General features: G+C 36.9%; 2 protein-coding genes across 2 annotated transcripts; both read left to right on the top strand.

Moving 5' to 3' along the window:
* Positions 1-3,473: 3,473 nt before the first annotated feature.
* LOC105230843 (SPRY domain-containing protein 7) lies at positions 3,474-5,295 on the top strand. The gene is made up of 4 exons (XM_011211833.4): positions 3,474-3,685; positions 3,811-4,356; positions 4,420-4,534; positions 4,605-5,295. The coding sequence occupies exons 1-3, from the start codon at positions 3,577-3,579 to the stop codon at positions 4,515-4,517; spliced, it is 753 nt and encodes a 250-aa protein (XP_011210135.1). The 5' UTR covers positions 3,474-3,576; the 3' UTR covers positions 4,518-4,534; positions 4,605-5,295.
* A 1,469-nt stretch (positions 5,296-6,764) lies between these two features.
* Positions 6,765-8,726, top strand: LOC105230842 (tubulin alpha-1 chain). The gene is made up of 5 exons (XM_011211832.4): positions 6,765-6,984; positions 7,072-7,285; positions 7,364-7,667; positions 7,732-7,903; positions 7,961-8,726. The coding sequence occupies exons 1-5, from the start codon at positions 6,973-6,975 to the stop codon at positions 8,612-8,614; spliced, it is 1,356 nt and encodes a 451-aa protein (XP_011210134.1). The 5' UTR covers positions 6,765-6,972; the 3' UTR covers positions 8,615-8,726.
* Positions 8,727-18,501: the final 9,775 nt, after the last annotated feature.

The following is an 18,501-nucleotide window of genomic DNA, read 5'->3' as shown; positions in this document are numbered from 1 at the left end:
AAAAATACTATTTTAAATAATAAAAATCAATTATGAATAATAAAATAATTTATATAAAAAATATTATATATAACAACTAATGAAAAACAAATATTTAAGTAATAAAAATCAATTATGAATAATAAAAAAATATTTATAATAAAAAAATAATACTAAACAATAAAAATATCACACATTGAAAGGTGTAAATGTATTTTAGTGTTAAATTTAAGTAGACAAATTTGACAAAAACTTATAGTAAAAGGAGTGCATAAGAAAGTTTATTGTGCAAAGCAAATTATTAAATATAACTAATTATATTACAATATACAAAATTAAAGTAAATAATACTTATTAATTATATATATGAAGAAAAAACTGAATCTTTAGCTTTTAGGCAGTACTGCGTGCGAGAAACTTCGTCAAAATAATTTAATAAAAAAAAAATTATGAAAATGCAGCATTGACTAGGCCGCAAAACATAAGTGAATACATGGAAATACTTGAAAACATATCAAATTCGTGCCCGATAACAAAATATGAGAGTATAATTACTATAATATACATACACTTGTATACATACATACATATATAAATACTTACACAAGTAAATGGAAATGGCAAAAAGTTTTAATAATATTAGCATCTATACATTCTACATATACGATATTGATATTTAATTAAATATATATTGCGCAATGTTGCAAATGTCTACTCAACATTACTGACATTTACATATGGTATATACATACATACAGCTGCAGCATGTACAGTATCAATTACTTTATATATTAATTACAATTGTTTATTATACAAGCATTTTTTGTTTTTGTGATTTGTTTTTGTTTATATGAAACAAAAAACTATGTATATTATGTATTGATATATACATACATATATGTGCTGATGCGTATGTATTTGAAGCAACAAAAGAAAGCAAAAAAAAAATCAGTACATTACCATAGCAACATTTGAAAAAATTTTACAAATTTACGCATAATTATTAACATTATTAAAATAATTTATTATATTTAGAAATAAAGCTATACAACAAGATATCTAATAATAATAAGTTCGTTCATTAAGCAACAAGTTTACAATCAATTCTAAAGCTTTCATAAATACATTTTCTTTCATAAGAGCTTTTGCGTGATTGCCCGCCTGCAAGAAAAATTAAGGTGAAAGCAACATTTTCTCGATTTTCAACTCGATTCCAATCAGCAAATAATGCAAAATATGCTCAAAATTGCAGCAAAATCCAAAAAAAAAGTTTTTTTTTTCAAATATTTTGTAAGAGTCTTATACATACAGACATACATACGTATGTGCTTAAATTATTTATTGCGCTCGCTACTCAATTTTCGAACAAAGTAACTATATACATTCATATTGAAAATACTTATGTACTTAAATATATATTTGCATTGAAATCATAGAAACATAAAACAAACACACAAATTATTGAAGTAAAATACATAAAATACGAGCCTTGTTCTTTATACATACATACAATACAAACAAAATATTGAAATATTGAAGCAAAACTAATGGAAAATACAAAGTGAAAGCAAAAAAAAAAAAATATTATAAAGATTAATATAATAATAACAGATGCAAGTAATGCAAATTTGCAAAATAATGATATTTTAAATAATATAAAAGTAAACAAATATTTAGCGGAAATATTGTAATATTGTGAGTTTAAACGTATTGTTGCATTCAAAAATGAGAAAAAATACAAAAAAAAAAAAAAAAAATATTACAACCATAAGAAAAAATAATTGTTTACTTAATTGAACGTACAGAGTGAGGGCGGACTGTAAAGAGCGCGTATGCTATTAGAAATATACAACGGTAAAGTGCGTGAAGCTAGCAACAGAGCATACAGAAAAATATTATACACGCTATTAAATGGAATTTCAAAATTTAGGCTATAAAAATTATGTTAAAACATTGAAGAAAAAGTTATTTTAAAAATAACAATTTGGAAATGAAATGGTTTTTTTATGCGATATTTTTCGATTTACAACAATTTGCATATTTTTTATGAGTTTTACTATAATTTATAATTGCTTTAACTTCCATTTAATTTATAAATTTACATATTAGAAATTAGAATTTATAAAAAAAAATCTATTTTTATTTCTTTTATTATTACTTTTAATTTTTTATTTTTTTTCTCTTTCCTTAAAACCAATTACCATACGCCGTTGATCCAAGCAATTGGATAAGAGTTGGAAACATATAACATAGAACGAATTACGTACATAAATATATAGATGCATGAAAAGTAAGTGAAAAAAGAGTAAACAAATAAAAAAATATGAAAATAAAATTTTAAATTGTTTTGTGTAATTGTAAAAAATAAAAAATAATCGTTGTTTTATTTTCATCAAAGGGGCATGTGGCAATTTCTCTTGATTAAAATATTGTGCAATCATGAAAATTTTTCATAAACAATTTTTGGAAGTTCAGCCGGCAGTTGATTTTCGGAGGCACCGCCTGTAAAGGCTCCAAGAGATTGTCAGCATAACAGACGAAGGATTATTCAACTAAAACCAAAAAATGTAAACTTATTGCATAGTAAATGAGTAAAAGTCGTGATTAATGGAAGAATGTGAAAAAAATCGATTTTTGGCAAAGTTGCAAACCAAACAGTATGATTACAGGCCTGATTTTGTCCACAAACTGCCTTGAAAAAACTAATGATCGAAAAAAAACTTCTATCAATTTAGAGAAACTGTAAAAAATTTCAGTAAGAACATTTCACTATTTACTGAGAAAACGTGACCAACGATTTTTAAAACGATATTTTGAGAAAAACACGTTCAAAGATTGAATTAGGCGACCCATTTGGACTGACGGGCCGCTCTTCCAAAAGTTCTATCTTCTGTGCTGTTATTGTGATTGCTTTGAAACTTTTGAAAAATGTTCACTTTTTATTGAATAGATATTTTTTCTTCTTGCCATTGAACACAACTACGTGAAGCAAATAGAATTAGGCTAAAATTTTTAAACGTTTTCGACTGACCCTTCAAGTTTCAACACGTTTCAACTTAAAATAAGAAAAGACTAAAATTTCTCTTTAAACCATTTTCAAATGTTCAAAACCCTTCAAAAAAATTAAATAATATAATAAAAAAATATCTATTTCTATATGCATTTGCACTCACAGCTTAGTACAGTTTGCAACCTTAATACCATATTTTAGCCACCTCTGTTATTGGTTTTTGACTTTGCTATTTATTCAAACTAATTTGTAATAGCAGCGCATGTTGCTGAGAAGAATTAGTCAAATTCTTTTTGTAATTGTATTTTAATATCTTGGGGCCACATTTATCTTAAAAATATTTTTACTTGCTTTGAGTTCATAGAACTACTTCAAATATATTCGGCTAGTATCATATTTGTTGCCACTTGCAACATTGTATTTAGCAACATGTTCCTACAACATTTCATCATTAAGCAACACGAAGCAGCTGATTTTGACGTTTACGACATCTAGTTGATTTATTTATTGCAGCGAAGAAAAAAAGTGCAGCTTCTAAATTTTGTGGGGAAAGCCTATTAAACTAAGTATATTGCTAAAAAGTTAAAATGTTTTGTTGTTTGCGCACATGTTTCAACGAAAATATGCGGAAAACCGCTTCCTCAGCAGCGAGTAGAATGCGTGAGCCAGACATATTTCTCGATTCTTCGTTTGCGGGTAAACATTTTACAATAACTGACATATGCAAACATATATATATAAATATTTGTGTATAAATTAGTGTTATTAATCGTAAATAAAACTTAAATGTTGCCTACATACATTATTTGTACAAACTACAGGGCCTGATGTTATACTACTATCAAGACAGCTGCGAATTACTGGCTCTGGCGGCGCATTGGCCACTGCACCACTTGTACAATCCAAATCATATTTCGAAATTAAAATACAACAAGGTGGCAGTTGGTCGGTCGGTTTGGCAACACGTCAAGCAGATTTGACGAAAAAGTTAGGTGGCTGTGACAAGGAATCGTGGTGTCTTTGCTCCGATAACGCAACACGCCACAATGATGAAACTTTCCGTCCAGTAGTCGTGACAACACAAGAACCAATTAGCAATGGCAATAGTAATGTTAAGGACTCTGCAGCGGCGGCTGGTCTCATTGGCATTGAAGATGTACCTGAAGATAATTTGCTTGGCGATGCTCTGAATGTTAGTAGTAACTGTGAGGGTAATCTTATCGCACAACCGCTACACAATTTTCCCGATGAAGGTGATATTGTGGGTGTAGCATTCGATCATATAGAATTAAATTTCTATTTTAATGGTAAAAATTTGGAAGTGCCATTTCGTAACGTAAAGGGCGCCGTGTACCCAGTTATATTCGGTATGCTTTGCAATCAGTAATCACATATATGCAATAAAGTCTATATATTTTTTATATTTTCAGTGGGCAATGGTGCCATTGTAGACATTATTTTGGACAACTTTCATTATGGTGCGCCGCCAGGTTTCGAAAAAATTATGCTTGAACAATCTCTGCTCTAAACTTACATTTTTCAATGGTATAGTTCATACAAATGCATAACATTTAGAAAAATCTTAAAAATACAAGTTAAATCTATTTATTTACAGGCGTGCCCGTTTCGTAGAACAATCGTGTGCTATTTTGATAGCAGTCATATTGTATGATACATTATATTGTTTATCAACTATAATTCATTGACATGTATATATGACCCCTCACACTTATATTGAAACGAACACATAATTTTTCACACTATATTATGTACTAGTCAATGAACATTTCCAAGTATTAAACTGTCTACTCTGCATTTTGTCACTAAAATACTGAGATAACATAATATTTAAAAAATTTAACTTATTATTTCATCTAGACTACTTAAAAAGACTATTTGTATTTATTTTATATATGCTATGTACATTTTACACATATTTTTTCTAATATTAAATAAATCATTTATGCTAAGTAATAATGTTAAGCAAAAATAGTTACAATAAATATAATTAAGCTTATCAAATTATAAAAAATGAGCTAATACACATTTTGCTTGCACCTTAACAAATATTAAAGTCTATTGCCTATAAAATATATTCAATTATTACGTTAAAATATGTGTGTCCATTTTGAAACATGAATTCTATTGTTCGTACCTACCTTAACCTAAGAAGTCTGCGGACAATAATATTGATATATATGAAAGAGTCGCTTACAACTGTAAAAATAATAAAAATGCCGATGTTTGTATGTATGTATATAGTATTCTGATGTTATTAATAAAACGAGATACTTTGAGGCAAGCAATATTTTTCGATAGGTTCCTTCTTCTTTAATGACGTAGACACCGCTTACGCGATTATAGCCGAGTTAACAACAGCGCGTCAATCGTTTTTTTATTTAGCAATTTGGTGCCAATTCGAGACACCAAGTGCAGTTAGGTCCTTCTCCGCATGGTCTTACCAACGGAGTCGGGGTGTTCCTCTTCCTCTGTTTCCCCCGGCGAGTACCACGTCGAATAATTTCAAAGCTGGAGTGTTTTCATTCAGATGTTGTCATCGTCCATGTCTCTGTCCTATATAGCAGTGCGGATAATGAGTGGCTTATAGGGTTTGCTCTTTGTTTACCCAGAGAGAAATTTACTTCTCATTCGCCTGCTCACTCCGAATCCTTGAATACTTTGACTCCATTCGCGATTATCAGCGCCGTAGAGAGAGAGAGAGCTGTACACCGGGTCCCCTGAGAACTCGGATATATTGTCCCCCATCTCCACCCTTTCTCTTTCGCTGCCAATTATCAAGAGACTTTGTCGACAAGTAAGCTCTCTTTTCTCTGTTTATCCTTTCCTTGCAGGTATAAACGATACGGCACCTTTGGAGTAGAGAGGCAAGAAGCAGAACTCTGCCGCAACAACAACAACAGAGGCAAGAGTTTTGTTTTTTAAATATGAGTCGAATTCAGAGAGATCATCTGTTGTCGGAAACTGTCCATCAATTGTAAGGATGCCTTGCCATAGTGCAATCCCTGGAAACTGCTAAGCCGTTGGATTTTCAAGAAAAGTCCCTCATGTCTTAATGTAATCACTCTTCATTAAATTTACTCTTGTAGTCTTCTCGCAATGCACTTTTAAACTGGGTCTTTCCCTCAGTAAAGTTCGCATTTCCAGGATTTGCAGATACGATTCTGTCATTGTCCAAAGACCAAGAGTTAAAAATCCGGACGGATGACCACTGTCGAATTAGTTTGGAAGAAAACAGGTTATGATCATCGCTACTCTAAAATTTTTGACTGCTCCGATTTTGCAAGGCTATCGTTAAAAAACTCTGTATGAAATATTTAGGCATGCTCGCGAATCGAAATATATGATCTTACCAGAATTTAGCAGGGCTCTCGATAAAAAGTTTCGATAAAAAGTTTTATTTTTAATAGCAAAATCATCATAATAACGGAGTCGTCAATTGAATTAGGAAATTAGACCTTGTAAAGTGGTTTCTAGATCCACAAGATTTGTTGCTATAGAGAGAACGTTACGATACCAAACCCATAAAAAGACGTAATTTCAATATGCATTACTTAATGCATTTTTTCTAATAATTTAAACCTAAACAATGCTCTGAGATCACAGCAAAGCTCATACGACGATTGGGATTAAATTTCAGGCAATTCTTTATTAATATTTCCACAAACACTTTTTTTCGGTAAAAGACTGTAAAAGTTTCAGTTCTTTACAAACACTACACCGTGAAGTCTATCAGAATAATGGAGAGAATACTTTTGAAATTTTAACAAATACAAAATTAAAAAAATTCTCGCCTCAAAATTAATATTTTCAAAAAAAAAAAAAATATATACAAATATTGCAAAATTCAAAATTTTAAAAATATTTAGCACAATTATTATTAACTAAAAATCTACGAATGTTTCGCACATTTTAGTTTCGGTAATCCACACAAAATTCACAGTTTATGAAGGCTACAACAATAAATGTCAAGCCGCGTAAGTTTGTATACATATATCCTTTCTCATTTTTATAAAATAAGCTCTAACATTTCCACATGCTTCCGTCGGATATGTCACTGCTAGGGCGAAATTATACAAATTCATATTGGACAAGCTGGAGTACAAATAGCAAATGCCTGTTGGGAGTTATATTGTCTCGAACATGGAATCATGGCAAACGGTGCGCTGTGCCAAATGCCGAACGACGATTCGTTTCTCACATTTTTTGGCATCTCAGGCATGGCGCTAAAAGTGGTGCCGCGTATTGTGATCGTCGACACGGAGCCAACAGTTATCGGTGCGTATGCAGAAGACTTGCAGAGCCCGTCGCATACCTCTATAATGTGCATTATAATCCTTTTTCAACACGCTCTAGATGAAATACGCACGGGCGCCTACAGATACCTCTTTCATCCGGATACACTCATAAGCGGCAAGGAGGATGCAGGCAGCAATTTTGCACGCGGCTACAATTTACTGGGTCACGATCTCATCGAACGCACGATGGACGCTATACGACGAGTGGCGGAGCAGTGTCGGAATTTACGTGGTTTTCTAATATTTCGCGCCATTGGTGGGGGCACCGGTTCCGGTTTCGGCACGTTGTTGCTGGAAAAGTTGGCCGATGCCTATGGGCGGAAGACTACGAAGGCTGAGTTTCTAGTATTTCCATCACCCTCGTGAGAAAACAAAGCCAAATTTGATGATCACAAACTAAATTAACGGACTCCTATCATCTTGCAGACTTTCGCCTATTATTGTTGAACCGTATAATGCCTTGCTGGCCACACACTATTCCATGGACTATGTGGATGTGTCCTTTATTGTAGATAACGAAGCGTTGTATGAAATCTGCGATACGAAGCTTGGTGTTTCAGCGCCCACATATACCAATTTGAACCGTATTATAGGACAGGTGAACCTCCACATCATTACGCAGCTTTATCATCTCTTTCAATCACTGCGTTTGCAGGTTGTCTCCGCATTCACAGCGTCGCAGCGCTTTTATGGCACAAACAATGTATCCTTTGAGGAATTTCAAACAAATCTTGTGCCTTACCCGCGCATACACTATCCATTGCTCACGTACGCGCCGCTGGTGCCCGTCAGCAAGTTTCCCTACGTGAACAGCAATGTTGAGCAACTGACCCAGTCTTGCTTCCATCCGGGCAGTCAAATGGTGCGTTGTAATCCGACGCTCGGCAAGTATATGGCTTGTGTGCTCCTTTACCGTGGCGATGTTTCACCGAACGACATCAACTCCTCCATCCAACATATTAAATCATCTCGTACTGCACGTTTCGTGGATTGGACGCCGACTGGGTTCAAAATTGGCGTTAATGCCATGCCGCCGGTGTTTGTACCGGGCGGCGATCTGGCCCCTACATCTCGTGCCGTCTGTGCGATTTCCAACAATACCATCATTCGCAGTGCTTGGTGTCGGCTGGTTAGTAAGTATGATAAGTTGTACAATCGACGTGCCTTCGTGTATCATTTTGTGGGAGAGGGCATGGAGGAGGGCAGTCTGTCGGAAGCGTCGCAAAACGTTTGCCAGCTCGTGGCTGACTATTATGAGGTGGAATCATCAGCACGCAGTTCAGTTACGCAAGACGACAATGAGAATTAAAATTTTTTACTCGTAAACAGAACACATTATATTATTTACAACTTTTTGTTCTAAAATTCACAAAAAAAAAAAATATAATCGTAAATAGATTAGTACTGAAATGTATAGTGAAAGCTGTATGTGTTATGTTTTTATTGTTGTAGAGTGATTATCGTCAAATGCTTATGATGTGGGATATCGAAGGATTCAACAATTACTGATTTCTCTTTACCTCACAATCTCTCTTGTTTCTTCTATCTCACTCTCTTTTCTGCTTTTACGCGACACACATACCTTCGGAGGAGGTCAGGAGCGTCAGGTTAGTACTTATCTTTATTTGGATAACAAAATATATTTGGAAGAGGTCGGCGTGTGAAGTCAGGACCTTAGGTGTTTTGGCCTTAGACCTTTTTGTTTGGAATTTTCAAAAAACTTTTGTTATGAACCGTTAGGGTATTAACCCCTAGAATGCATACGAAACTTATACATATCTACGACTGTGGCTTCTACACATCTGTCCCACACAATTCGGTCCTTACCAAAATATTGATGACATAATTGCCATAATTGCGTGAAAAATAACTTCATCAATGTACGTTGAGACGCAACTACGGCGAAACCTGTGACGACAGGCAGGTCGTCACGTAGCCTAAATGATCGATGATGGATCACACTCGATTACAAATGCGCATAATGGCCCAACATGACGTGTGACGCCAGGTCAACGCCGCACTGACAATATTCTGTAAGGTTGTATGTCGTACCGGCACAACACCCGTTTAGCTCCGCCTAAAACAAACAACGAAAAGTACATCCAGACAGACATGCAACCATATTTGCAGGGTGCGTGCCCCAACAATTACTGGTCTTGCAACCGCACGTCTCTGGGTCACAAGCGAATTCATAAAAAATACAAAATACAAAAAATAAAAAAATAACAAAAACAAACAACACGGTAATGTTAAAATTAAGTATTTATGGGCGCACAAAAATCAACAAACCCACAATGCACTTTCCTCCATACGCGTTTGCTGTACACAATGATGATGATGATGACGATGAGCAATTCAAGCGCATATCCTGCCCCTCATAATAACCCATAATTAAAAGAGTGGTACCCTTTTATTTCGGCCACTCGCATTGGCATCACGCGCGCTGCGTAAAAGCAACGCGAACGCAAAGCAATCCACGCGGCAACACGACACATCTGGTCACAGAGCGCGCCAGGCTCTGAGTCAGCCTGCGTCTCCTTCCATTGCCAGACACAAATACATACATAAGTGTGTATGGAGTTTTCGTCGTTTGGCGCTTACTTGCGGCAAGGTCTTTTCGTGCGTCTCCTGCGCAATCGTGATAGATTCGAACACTGTGGCTTTAATGTGCTCTTATCGATTATCCTCTTTTCGATGCTGTTGATACTCCCAACGCGCTGAGCCGCTTTGCTGCGCTCCAGTAGATTATCTGTGCGGATGTTGATCTTTCAACTTGCGTGCCTTATGCCTATCCGCGTATTCAGCTCAGCCCGTCTTTATCCACATAAAGACAAAGCCACAACAGATTGCAATGCCTTGATTGTGTTGCGTTACGTTGTGTTGTTGTGTCGGTTTAACAGAACGTAGAACATTTATGCCGTTGCGGTACTGCCCCGAACGAACTGCACTCGAAATTATTTACGCCATCCTTTGTGTTTTGCTTTGTTCTTTCGTCAGAGCTTACAGTATCGGTATCGGAGGATATAATCGTGAGAACCGATGCGTGTGTTCTCGGCCATTTGGTCAACTCGCAGAGCCAATCTTACCTCGACTGTTTTTCGTTTGACTTAAGTGTTAATGAGCTAAAGGAAATTTCGGCGCATACGTGCCAAGACCGCCAGCTATGATAAAATTACCACACATATCAATAATGCAAAACATAAGAAATATGTTGCAAAGAAATAATACAAAAACACGTCGATAACTTTAAAATATTTGATTAACGCCATCTGTTTTGTTTTCATAAGCTATTTTGATGATGAACCAGTTAGTGATCGGATAGTGTCTGCAGATTTAAGCTTTGAATCATTGCGGATGTTGAATCTGCTCCTCGGTGAAAGAAAGTTGTGTGTGGTTGTTGATAATTTGTATACGCAGCGGTCATATAGCATTTCTCTGGACTTTATGCACGCTGCCGAGTTCCTCAGCTCACGATATAGACTTCTTAAGGTCAGACGTGGTGATGCTTGCCATATTAGAGGTAATTTAACAAGAGTATGGGATAAGTATAATGGAACTGGCGGTCTTGCAACTTTCGGAGTGATGTCAAGAGATTCAAGCCATATCCGATTTTGTATTATACGAGCATAACATTTATTTCATAAAGGCAAATATTATACAAAACCAAAGGTGATTATCCTCACCTATAGGTACGAGTGTATATAGCCATCCGTATATTTGATTTTGCAACGCGCGTGAGAAGATTCACAGCTTATTGCGGTTCACTTGCCGACCGCGGCACCATATGGTCAATTGTTGTGGCGAGGCGGAGTTGCTTGTAACGCATGGAAGAAGGGCGCCTGCGGCATCTTCATACGCCGAAGCAGTTAGAGCGCTGTCCGCTTATTCCACCAATATATATTCCTTCACATATGAACACCGAGATGCACCTACAACCAGGTTTATAACTTATTAGCAATATTTTTTATGTGCCTTTTTGCGATATTTTTGCCAACACCCGCTTCTATTGTGCCGAGCTGTAGGAGGCCGTAGATTCGTAGCCAAAATGAATTCATAAAAATGTAATTCGCTGCGCCAAAGTGAAAAAGAGAAATTGCCGGCATTGAATATACATAACTCACATATGACTATGCACATGAGCTTACGTCCATATGTACACCTAGCAGTATGGACATATACTACTCCTAAAAAGTGGTTGCCAACGGCGTTATTAACAATTGCGGAATGATTCGGGTTTGAGTGCGGCACTTTTACACAGTTTTCCATTTATCGTCCAGCATGAGATACGGCATAAGGTATTATGGCTAAGTTAACGGCACAGTTTATTTTTAATAGTCTAGATACTAGTTATACTAGGCAGCTAAAAGTGCTCGGACTCGGACATCAAACTTGAACTCAGCTAGTTCCACGCTCTCTTATCAGTATCAGATCCAGTATCCTGTAGTAAATGCCCGAGTAAACTTTTTTGAGCTTACATAGCATTCATATACTTTAAAACATATCAGCTGCCAATGAGAGTAGTATCCTCCATCGTCACTTACCGGTTTTTCGGATAAAATATGGTGAAATAATAACTGAATATTTGGTGGAACCAGTATTAACACCAACAATACATAATGGCAGCCTCGACCCCAATGCTAAATAACTCTTGGTGCTTTCGGACTGAGTAGGCAGTGAAGAAGTAAAGTCCTCTCTTAACGAACAAAGACCAAACTCTATAAGTCACTCATTACTCTCGTCCTGCTATACGGTGCAGAGGCATGGGCGATGACAACATCTGAGAAGTCGTAGAAACGAATTTTCGAAAGAAAAGTTCTGCGGAAAATTTATGCTTCTTTGGGCATTGGCAACGGCGAGAATCGCAGACGGAACAATGAGCTGTATGAGATGTATTGTATAACGACATTGACATAGTTCAGCGAATTAAGAGACGGAATTGCCGAAAACCCTCCAGCTCTGAAAGTATTCGACGCAGTACCTGCCGGGGGAGGTAGAGAAAGACCTTCATTCTATTGGAAAGGCTAGGTGGAGAAGTTCCTGGCTATACTTGGAATCTCCAATTGGCGTCAAACAGGGAAAGGAAGAACAACTGGCGCGCTGTTGTAAACTCGGCTATAACCATGTATGCTAGGACCAATATTTTGTAAGCAAACCTTAGAAATAAATACCTTTATCATCTCCACAGTTATTGATGGGGAAAAGCTCATCGAAAAAAATATATTTTAGAGCTCATAACTATTATAATATGAGAAATACCCTGAGATGGTAAAAAATATGTATCTGAATCGCCTAGGTAGTAAACGAGTCTTAAACAAACGAACGAAATCGGCAGTGTAAGAGAATTACTGAATTCCCTCTCATTTGCTAATGACACCATCCGAAAAGAGTAGAATCCATATAAACATTAGCCAAAACATTCTGCTAGACGATATCAGCGAGCTTAAGAAGTGCATTATTACATCCTCTTATCTACTTTTGGTCAAATTTAAAAGACGGAGCTCATTGCAGGTAAGGTCTAACCATTTTCTAAGGCGCCAACCATTTATAAATATAACCGCGGGTGCTAAGCACGACAAGAAATTGGCAACTCTACTGGCGCGCACAGTTGGAATGCAAAACAATAACCTGTTGTAGGAAAAATTAAAATATTTTCCTCATGCATCGGAAAATTCATAAGATTTCCAATTTATCTCTTTTCTTGCACATTGCTGTTCGGCGCTGCCACAAGTAAGGCGTTGCAACGTTGCTTATTAGCAAAAAGGGGCCGATCATGTGCATGAGCACACGCATATGAAGCCGATGTACGCCGCCGAGCTCGCTGCTGCAGTTCCAGCCGCCCCAGAGTTTGTTTACTTGTTAGATCGGACGTTAGTCGCTTGCTAGTTTGGCTATTCTTCCGTCTGTTTGTTCGTACGTCCGTCCGTCCGCCTGTCCGTCCGACCACTTGCAGCTCTTTTATTCATTCAATTTGTCAGTTGGTGCAACATAAATTCGCTCGAAGCTTTAGCGTCTTTAGCACAAGTGATGTGCGCCAAAGTCAAAAGGTTATCGCTTGTTGGAACAGTTGTTGCACTACTGCTGTGTTTAGCCTACAGCTGGATGGCCGCGCAGGCATTGGCGGTTTGTTGGGTTGTTGGGTTGTCGGGCGCATAGCGGCACGTCATGTTGCGTTGGTGCAAATGCGCGTTTGTTTCTTATGTTGCATGCAATAAAATTATTAGTGGTAATATTTGTGAAATATTTGTTTTCTAATCTGTAAACACCAATCATATTAACAATTTGAATATGACAGGAAAATAACAGACAAATAAACAGCAAGCACTGGCGGACATGCAAAGAAGAGTCAAAGGTTTATGTAAATACATATGTGGACTCATATATATACATATACAGCTATATAGCAATAGATATATATTTATTGTGTATTCGGCAGTATTTTATGCTTTCCAGCTGAAGATTGGTTATAAATTATTATCTATTCAATTGGCTCTATTTAAAGATTTGCATTCGGAAACTGCCGAAGGCGTTGAAGTTTGTATTTGTGGCAGTGATGCCGTTGTTTTTATCAATAAGATAGCGTTACTTTTGATTTATTAAAAACTTCTTCATCTAGTATTTGTAATAGTTTTATTTTAGTTTATGTTTAAGATTTGCTAGTGACAGCTCTCTTCAGTCATCCTTAAAAGTGAAGAAACAGTAAACTCACACACACATTTCCCAGTACCGAAGTAAGTTACTTTATGGCGGATATTACTATTTTATTCAAATAATGGGTTTTTAATGAGATCGCTACAAAAACGGCTTGGGATATCGATGGAATTATTCTTGTGAAAATAACGGGTGATTTTTTTGAGGTTAGGATTTTCATGCATTAGTATTTGACAGATCACGTGGGATTTCAGACATGGTGTCAAAGAGAAAGATGCTCAGTATGCTTTGACATTTCATCATGAATAGACTTACTAACGAGCAACGCTTGCAAATCATTGAATTTTATTACCAAAATCAGTGTTCGGTTCGAAATGTGTTTCGCGCGTGTTTTTGTTCAGCGATGAGGCTCATTTCTGGTTGAATGGCTACGTAAATAAGCAAAATTGCCGCATTTGGGGTGAAGAGCAACCAGAAGCCGTTCAAGAACTGCCCATGCATCCCGAAAAATGCACTGTTTGGTGTGGTTTGTACGCTGGTGGAATCATTGGACCGTATTTTTTCAAAGATGCTGTTGGACGCAACGTTACGGTGAATGGCGATCGCTATCGTTCGATGCTAACAAACTTTTTGTTGCCAAAAATGGAAGAACTGAACTTGGTTGACATGTGGTTTCAACAAGATGGCGCTACATGCCACACAGCTCGCGATTCTATGGCCATTTTGAGGGAAAACTTCGGGCAACAATTCATCTCAAGAAATGGACCCGTAAGTTGGCCACCAAGATCATGCGATTTAACGCCTTTAGACTATTTTTTGTGGGGCTACGTCAAGTCTAAAGTCTACAGAAATAAGCCAGCAACTATTCCAGCTTTGGAAGACAACATTTCCGAAGAAATTCGGGCTATTCCGGCCGAAATGCTCGAAAAAGTTGCCCAAAATTGGACTTTCCGAATGGACCACCTAAGACGCAGCCGCGGTCAACATTTAAATGAAATTATCTTCAAAAAGTAAATGTCATGAACCAATCTAACGTTTCAAATAAAGAACCGATGAGATTTTGCAAATTTTATGCGTTTTTTTTTTAAAAAAAGTTATCAAGCTCTTAAAAAATCACCCTTTACAATTGATGGCATTATGTATGGAACTCGATTTCTTTTGCATGGCCAAAGCATGCAAAAGTCCAGACGCTAAGCCCAATTTTCGATGGTTTTGAAGCATAAATCGGCCGATACTGCTTTCTTACAAAGTTCATCAATCGTCGCTGACTTGTTGGCATAACGCCAGCCCATAAACCACACCAAACCGTAATTTTTTCGGCATGCAATGGTGACTCATGGAGTACGTGTGGATTGCTGCCTGACCAATAACGAATATTTTGCTTATTGTCGAGCCAGTCAGCCAGAAATGAGTCTTAAAGCTGAAGATTATTTTTCCTTGAAAATCCGGTTCATTTTCAAGTTATTGCTCAGCCCAATTCACGAACATGTGAAGCTTCTGGTGGTCAAGCGGCTTCAGTTCTTGACTCAATTTGGTTTTGTAAGGATGTTAGCCAATATAGCTTCGCAAAATTCGCCACAACGACGTCACAGAAATGCCCAACGCATTTCTGGTTTGGGTCTTCCTCGAATGATGCGCAGCAATATTGTCGACACAGCGGGCACTTCTTTGTCTCACTGGCACGGGAACATTTTGTATTGCGCTCGTGGATTTTTCGCCTAGACGCTGAGTTGTTGGTCTGACAGGTCGATTATGACGACCATACATTGGACGTAGCGCTCTTAAAGTTGAAGCCACTAACTCCGAATTCCGATAGCAAATTTTAATAATTTCGACTTTTTGTTGGATCGTTCCATGCTGAAAGCTTACTGAAGAGAAATGTCAAAAGAGCGGGAAGAGTATGGCGTCGATTGCTGTCCCTATCGGTCTACTTTTATAGACAGAAACGACAACATTTTCTGGAAGCTGAATGTGCATCCATGTAACTTGTGTTGGTATTGCTGCAAGAACAAATTATATTACTTTCCTAGATTTCATTCAAATTAACCGTTTAAAAACCATAAGCATATATTTTATAAGTCCAACCATATCTACCATGCCATTTAAAGATTTGGACTTATACAGTCAAATAGTTTTACCGACCAACTAAATATCTCTCACCAGTATGTGGCTCTACATTCCATGGTCACACAGACCATATTAACTAACACGTAATTGCGTTCACGTCGGAGGTCATGTCAAATGGCAAAGCAAGCTAAATAGGCTTTTAACACTCCAGCATAAGCAAATTCACATACATAAATAAATTCATAAAGAGCTTTTCACACTGATGGTCAAGCATACAGAAGTAACCTGCAACACGTTGCATAAGTAGTAAAGGCTTGCATCATCATGCCACGCTGGCACTTAGCTTCGCAGTGCAACAGGCAAGCGTTTTAGGCTGAAACTTGGCGCAGAAATGAAGTCATTAGTGTGAACGCATAGTAACACTGCCATTTAGGCATCAGAAGTCGTGTCCCTGGCCAAAAGTTCATGTTATTTGTGAAGTGGAGATAAATTATCTGACGTCTTGTTGCGGTCGGTATTGTGGCTGTGTTGAAAAGTAACCGCGTGCGACTGAATGCACTCCTGTATAAATGTTTACTATATATGCATGTATATACAAGTATAATATGTATGTGTGTAGAGACATAAATCGCTTGAAATTAGAGTTGCTATGATTTTATGAATGAAATATGCTTGTGAGCAAGGCTGTTGTATAGTATTATAAATAATATATCCATAATAAAATTGAATTTGTATTATATACTAGTGCTAGAATGTTATGTTCGCTATATATATAGTACATACATACATACACATACATATATGTCTGGCTATAAAACTGCTTCGTGTAAGCTTTGCTTGCTAAATGCGCATGCGCCGCTTACTACGTGCTTTAGATGAGCTTCTATACCCTAACTTGTATGTATGTATATGTCTACAATGCATTGAAATGTTCGCGCGAACTGTGCTCCAACAAATTGGCATATCTTTATGAATTTCACACATTCATCTACTTGTTATTAGCGCATTCATTTGTCCGTCTGTCAGTGTGATTGCCATTTAAGGCAGTGCAACTTGTAGATTAATTGCACGCTTAGCTGCCACCACATTGTTGGTGTTGGTGTGAAGTCATTCAAAAGTTGGTCAATTGGTCATAGCACTTCGGCAGGCGGCGTTCAGCGCTTTGAAATAATGAAAACGCATACATACACACATATGTATATATAGATTTTGTTAATATGAATGAAAAATGAAAAGAAAAATATTTAAAGACAAGTTCAGGCTATTTTTGGAAAGTGTTTTGAGGGATACCAAATAATCTTAATAAGGCAGTAAGGCGGAAAAGTTATTATCGAAAAAATAGAAAACACATTTTTTGGTGAAATTCGATTTTATTATCCAATACAGAGGTCTTAACGGGCCTTATTCCACCAGTGTAGAACTTTTCTGGTTCCTCGGCGAAAAACTGCGACAAGTATTTTTCACAGGCTTCTCTTCAAGTCAACTTTACTCCATTATGGTAGTTCAGCATGGACCAAAACAAATGGTAATCCATTGTTGTAAGGTCAGTGCTATATGGTGGATGCATCAAAACTTCCCAGCCAGCCAAGCTCTCCCAATTTTTGCCGATTCAATTAAGTTGTGTGTGTGGTCTAACGTTGTGAAGCCCTTTCTGTGAATCAGTTCTGGCTGTTTTTTTTCGGTTGCTTGCTTCAATGGCATCAGTTGTTGACCGTAAAATGTAGAATGAAGTGAAAGTGAATGATTCCTTTCCAATCCCCCCAAACACTCAGCATAACCTTTCGAGGCGACAATCCTGGCTTTTCGACCATTTGTTGAGCTTCACCTCGCTTGGAACATGTACGCACATTATTGTCGTATTTGATCCACTTTTCGTCTCCTTTAGGCATTCACTTCAGAAATGGTTCGATTTCATTTCGTTTCAGCAAAGAATCGCAGATGTTTATTCCATCCATTAAATTTTTCACAGGCAATTCATGTGGTACCCAAACATCGAGGTTTTTTTTGTAGCCTGTCGTTTTTAAATGGTTCAAAGCCGTTTGATGTTGAATGCTAAGTTCCTTAGCGATGTCATGGTTGCTTATGTGACGGTCCTGGTCAGTATTTTTCATAATTCCATCGACTTTTTCAACAATAGGTCGACCACAGCTAGAACAACTTTTACATCGAAATTTCTAGAATGGAAGGGAGTGGTTTTTTTTTATTAAAATTCCGAGACTGGAGTAGAGAAGAATTCATGAAAAGAGATTCATAAATAAACTTTAATGTTGAGCGATTCATTCGAAGAGACCGAAACCAACTTCTAAGTTCCTTCTTAGAACTTTTAAGTCAGGCGCCAAGGATGTATATTTTCGAAAAGTATTTCCACTTTTCTAATGAAGGGAGCAATGAATTCCACCTCTACGACTATAAAATCTCTTAGGTGTAATATTTCCGACTTTTCGCACACCATTTTGCTCTATAAACAATTGCGAATGCTAA

The sequence above is a fragment of the Bactrocera dorsalis genome, chromosome 2, assembly GCF_023373825.1.
Source record: "Bactrocera dorsalis isolate Fly_Bdor chromosome 2, ASM2337382v1, whole genome shotgun sequence".
Lineage (NCBI taxonomy): Eukaryota > Metazoa > Arthropoda > Insecta > Diptera > Tephritidae > Bactrocera > Bactrocera dorsalis.
This window is presented reverse-complemented; position numbering and strand designations above follow the sequence as displayed.

Coding starts and splice junctions, on each gene's coding strand:
- LOC105230843 (XM_011211833.4), top strand. CDS start 3,577: ATGTTTTGTTGTTTGCGCACATGTTTCAACGAAAATATGCGGAAAACC. Junction 3,686..3,810: donor TCTCGATTCTTCGTTTGCGG/GTAAACATTTTA, acceptor TACAAACTACAG/GGCCTGATGTTATACTACTA. Junction 4,357..4,419: donor CGTGTACCCAGTTATATTCG/GTATGCTTTGCA, acceptor TTATATTTTCAG/TGGGCAATGGTGCCATTGTA.
- LOC105230842 (XM_011211832.4), top strand. Junction 7,668..7,731: donor CTAGTATTTCCATCACCCTC/GTGAGAAAACAA, acceptor ATCATCTTGCAG/ACTTTCGCCTATTATTGTTG. Junction 7,904..7,960: donor TGAACCGTATTATAGGACAG/GTGAACCTCCAC, acceptor CTGCGTTTGCAG/GTTGTCTCCGCATTCACAGC.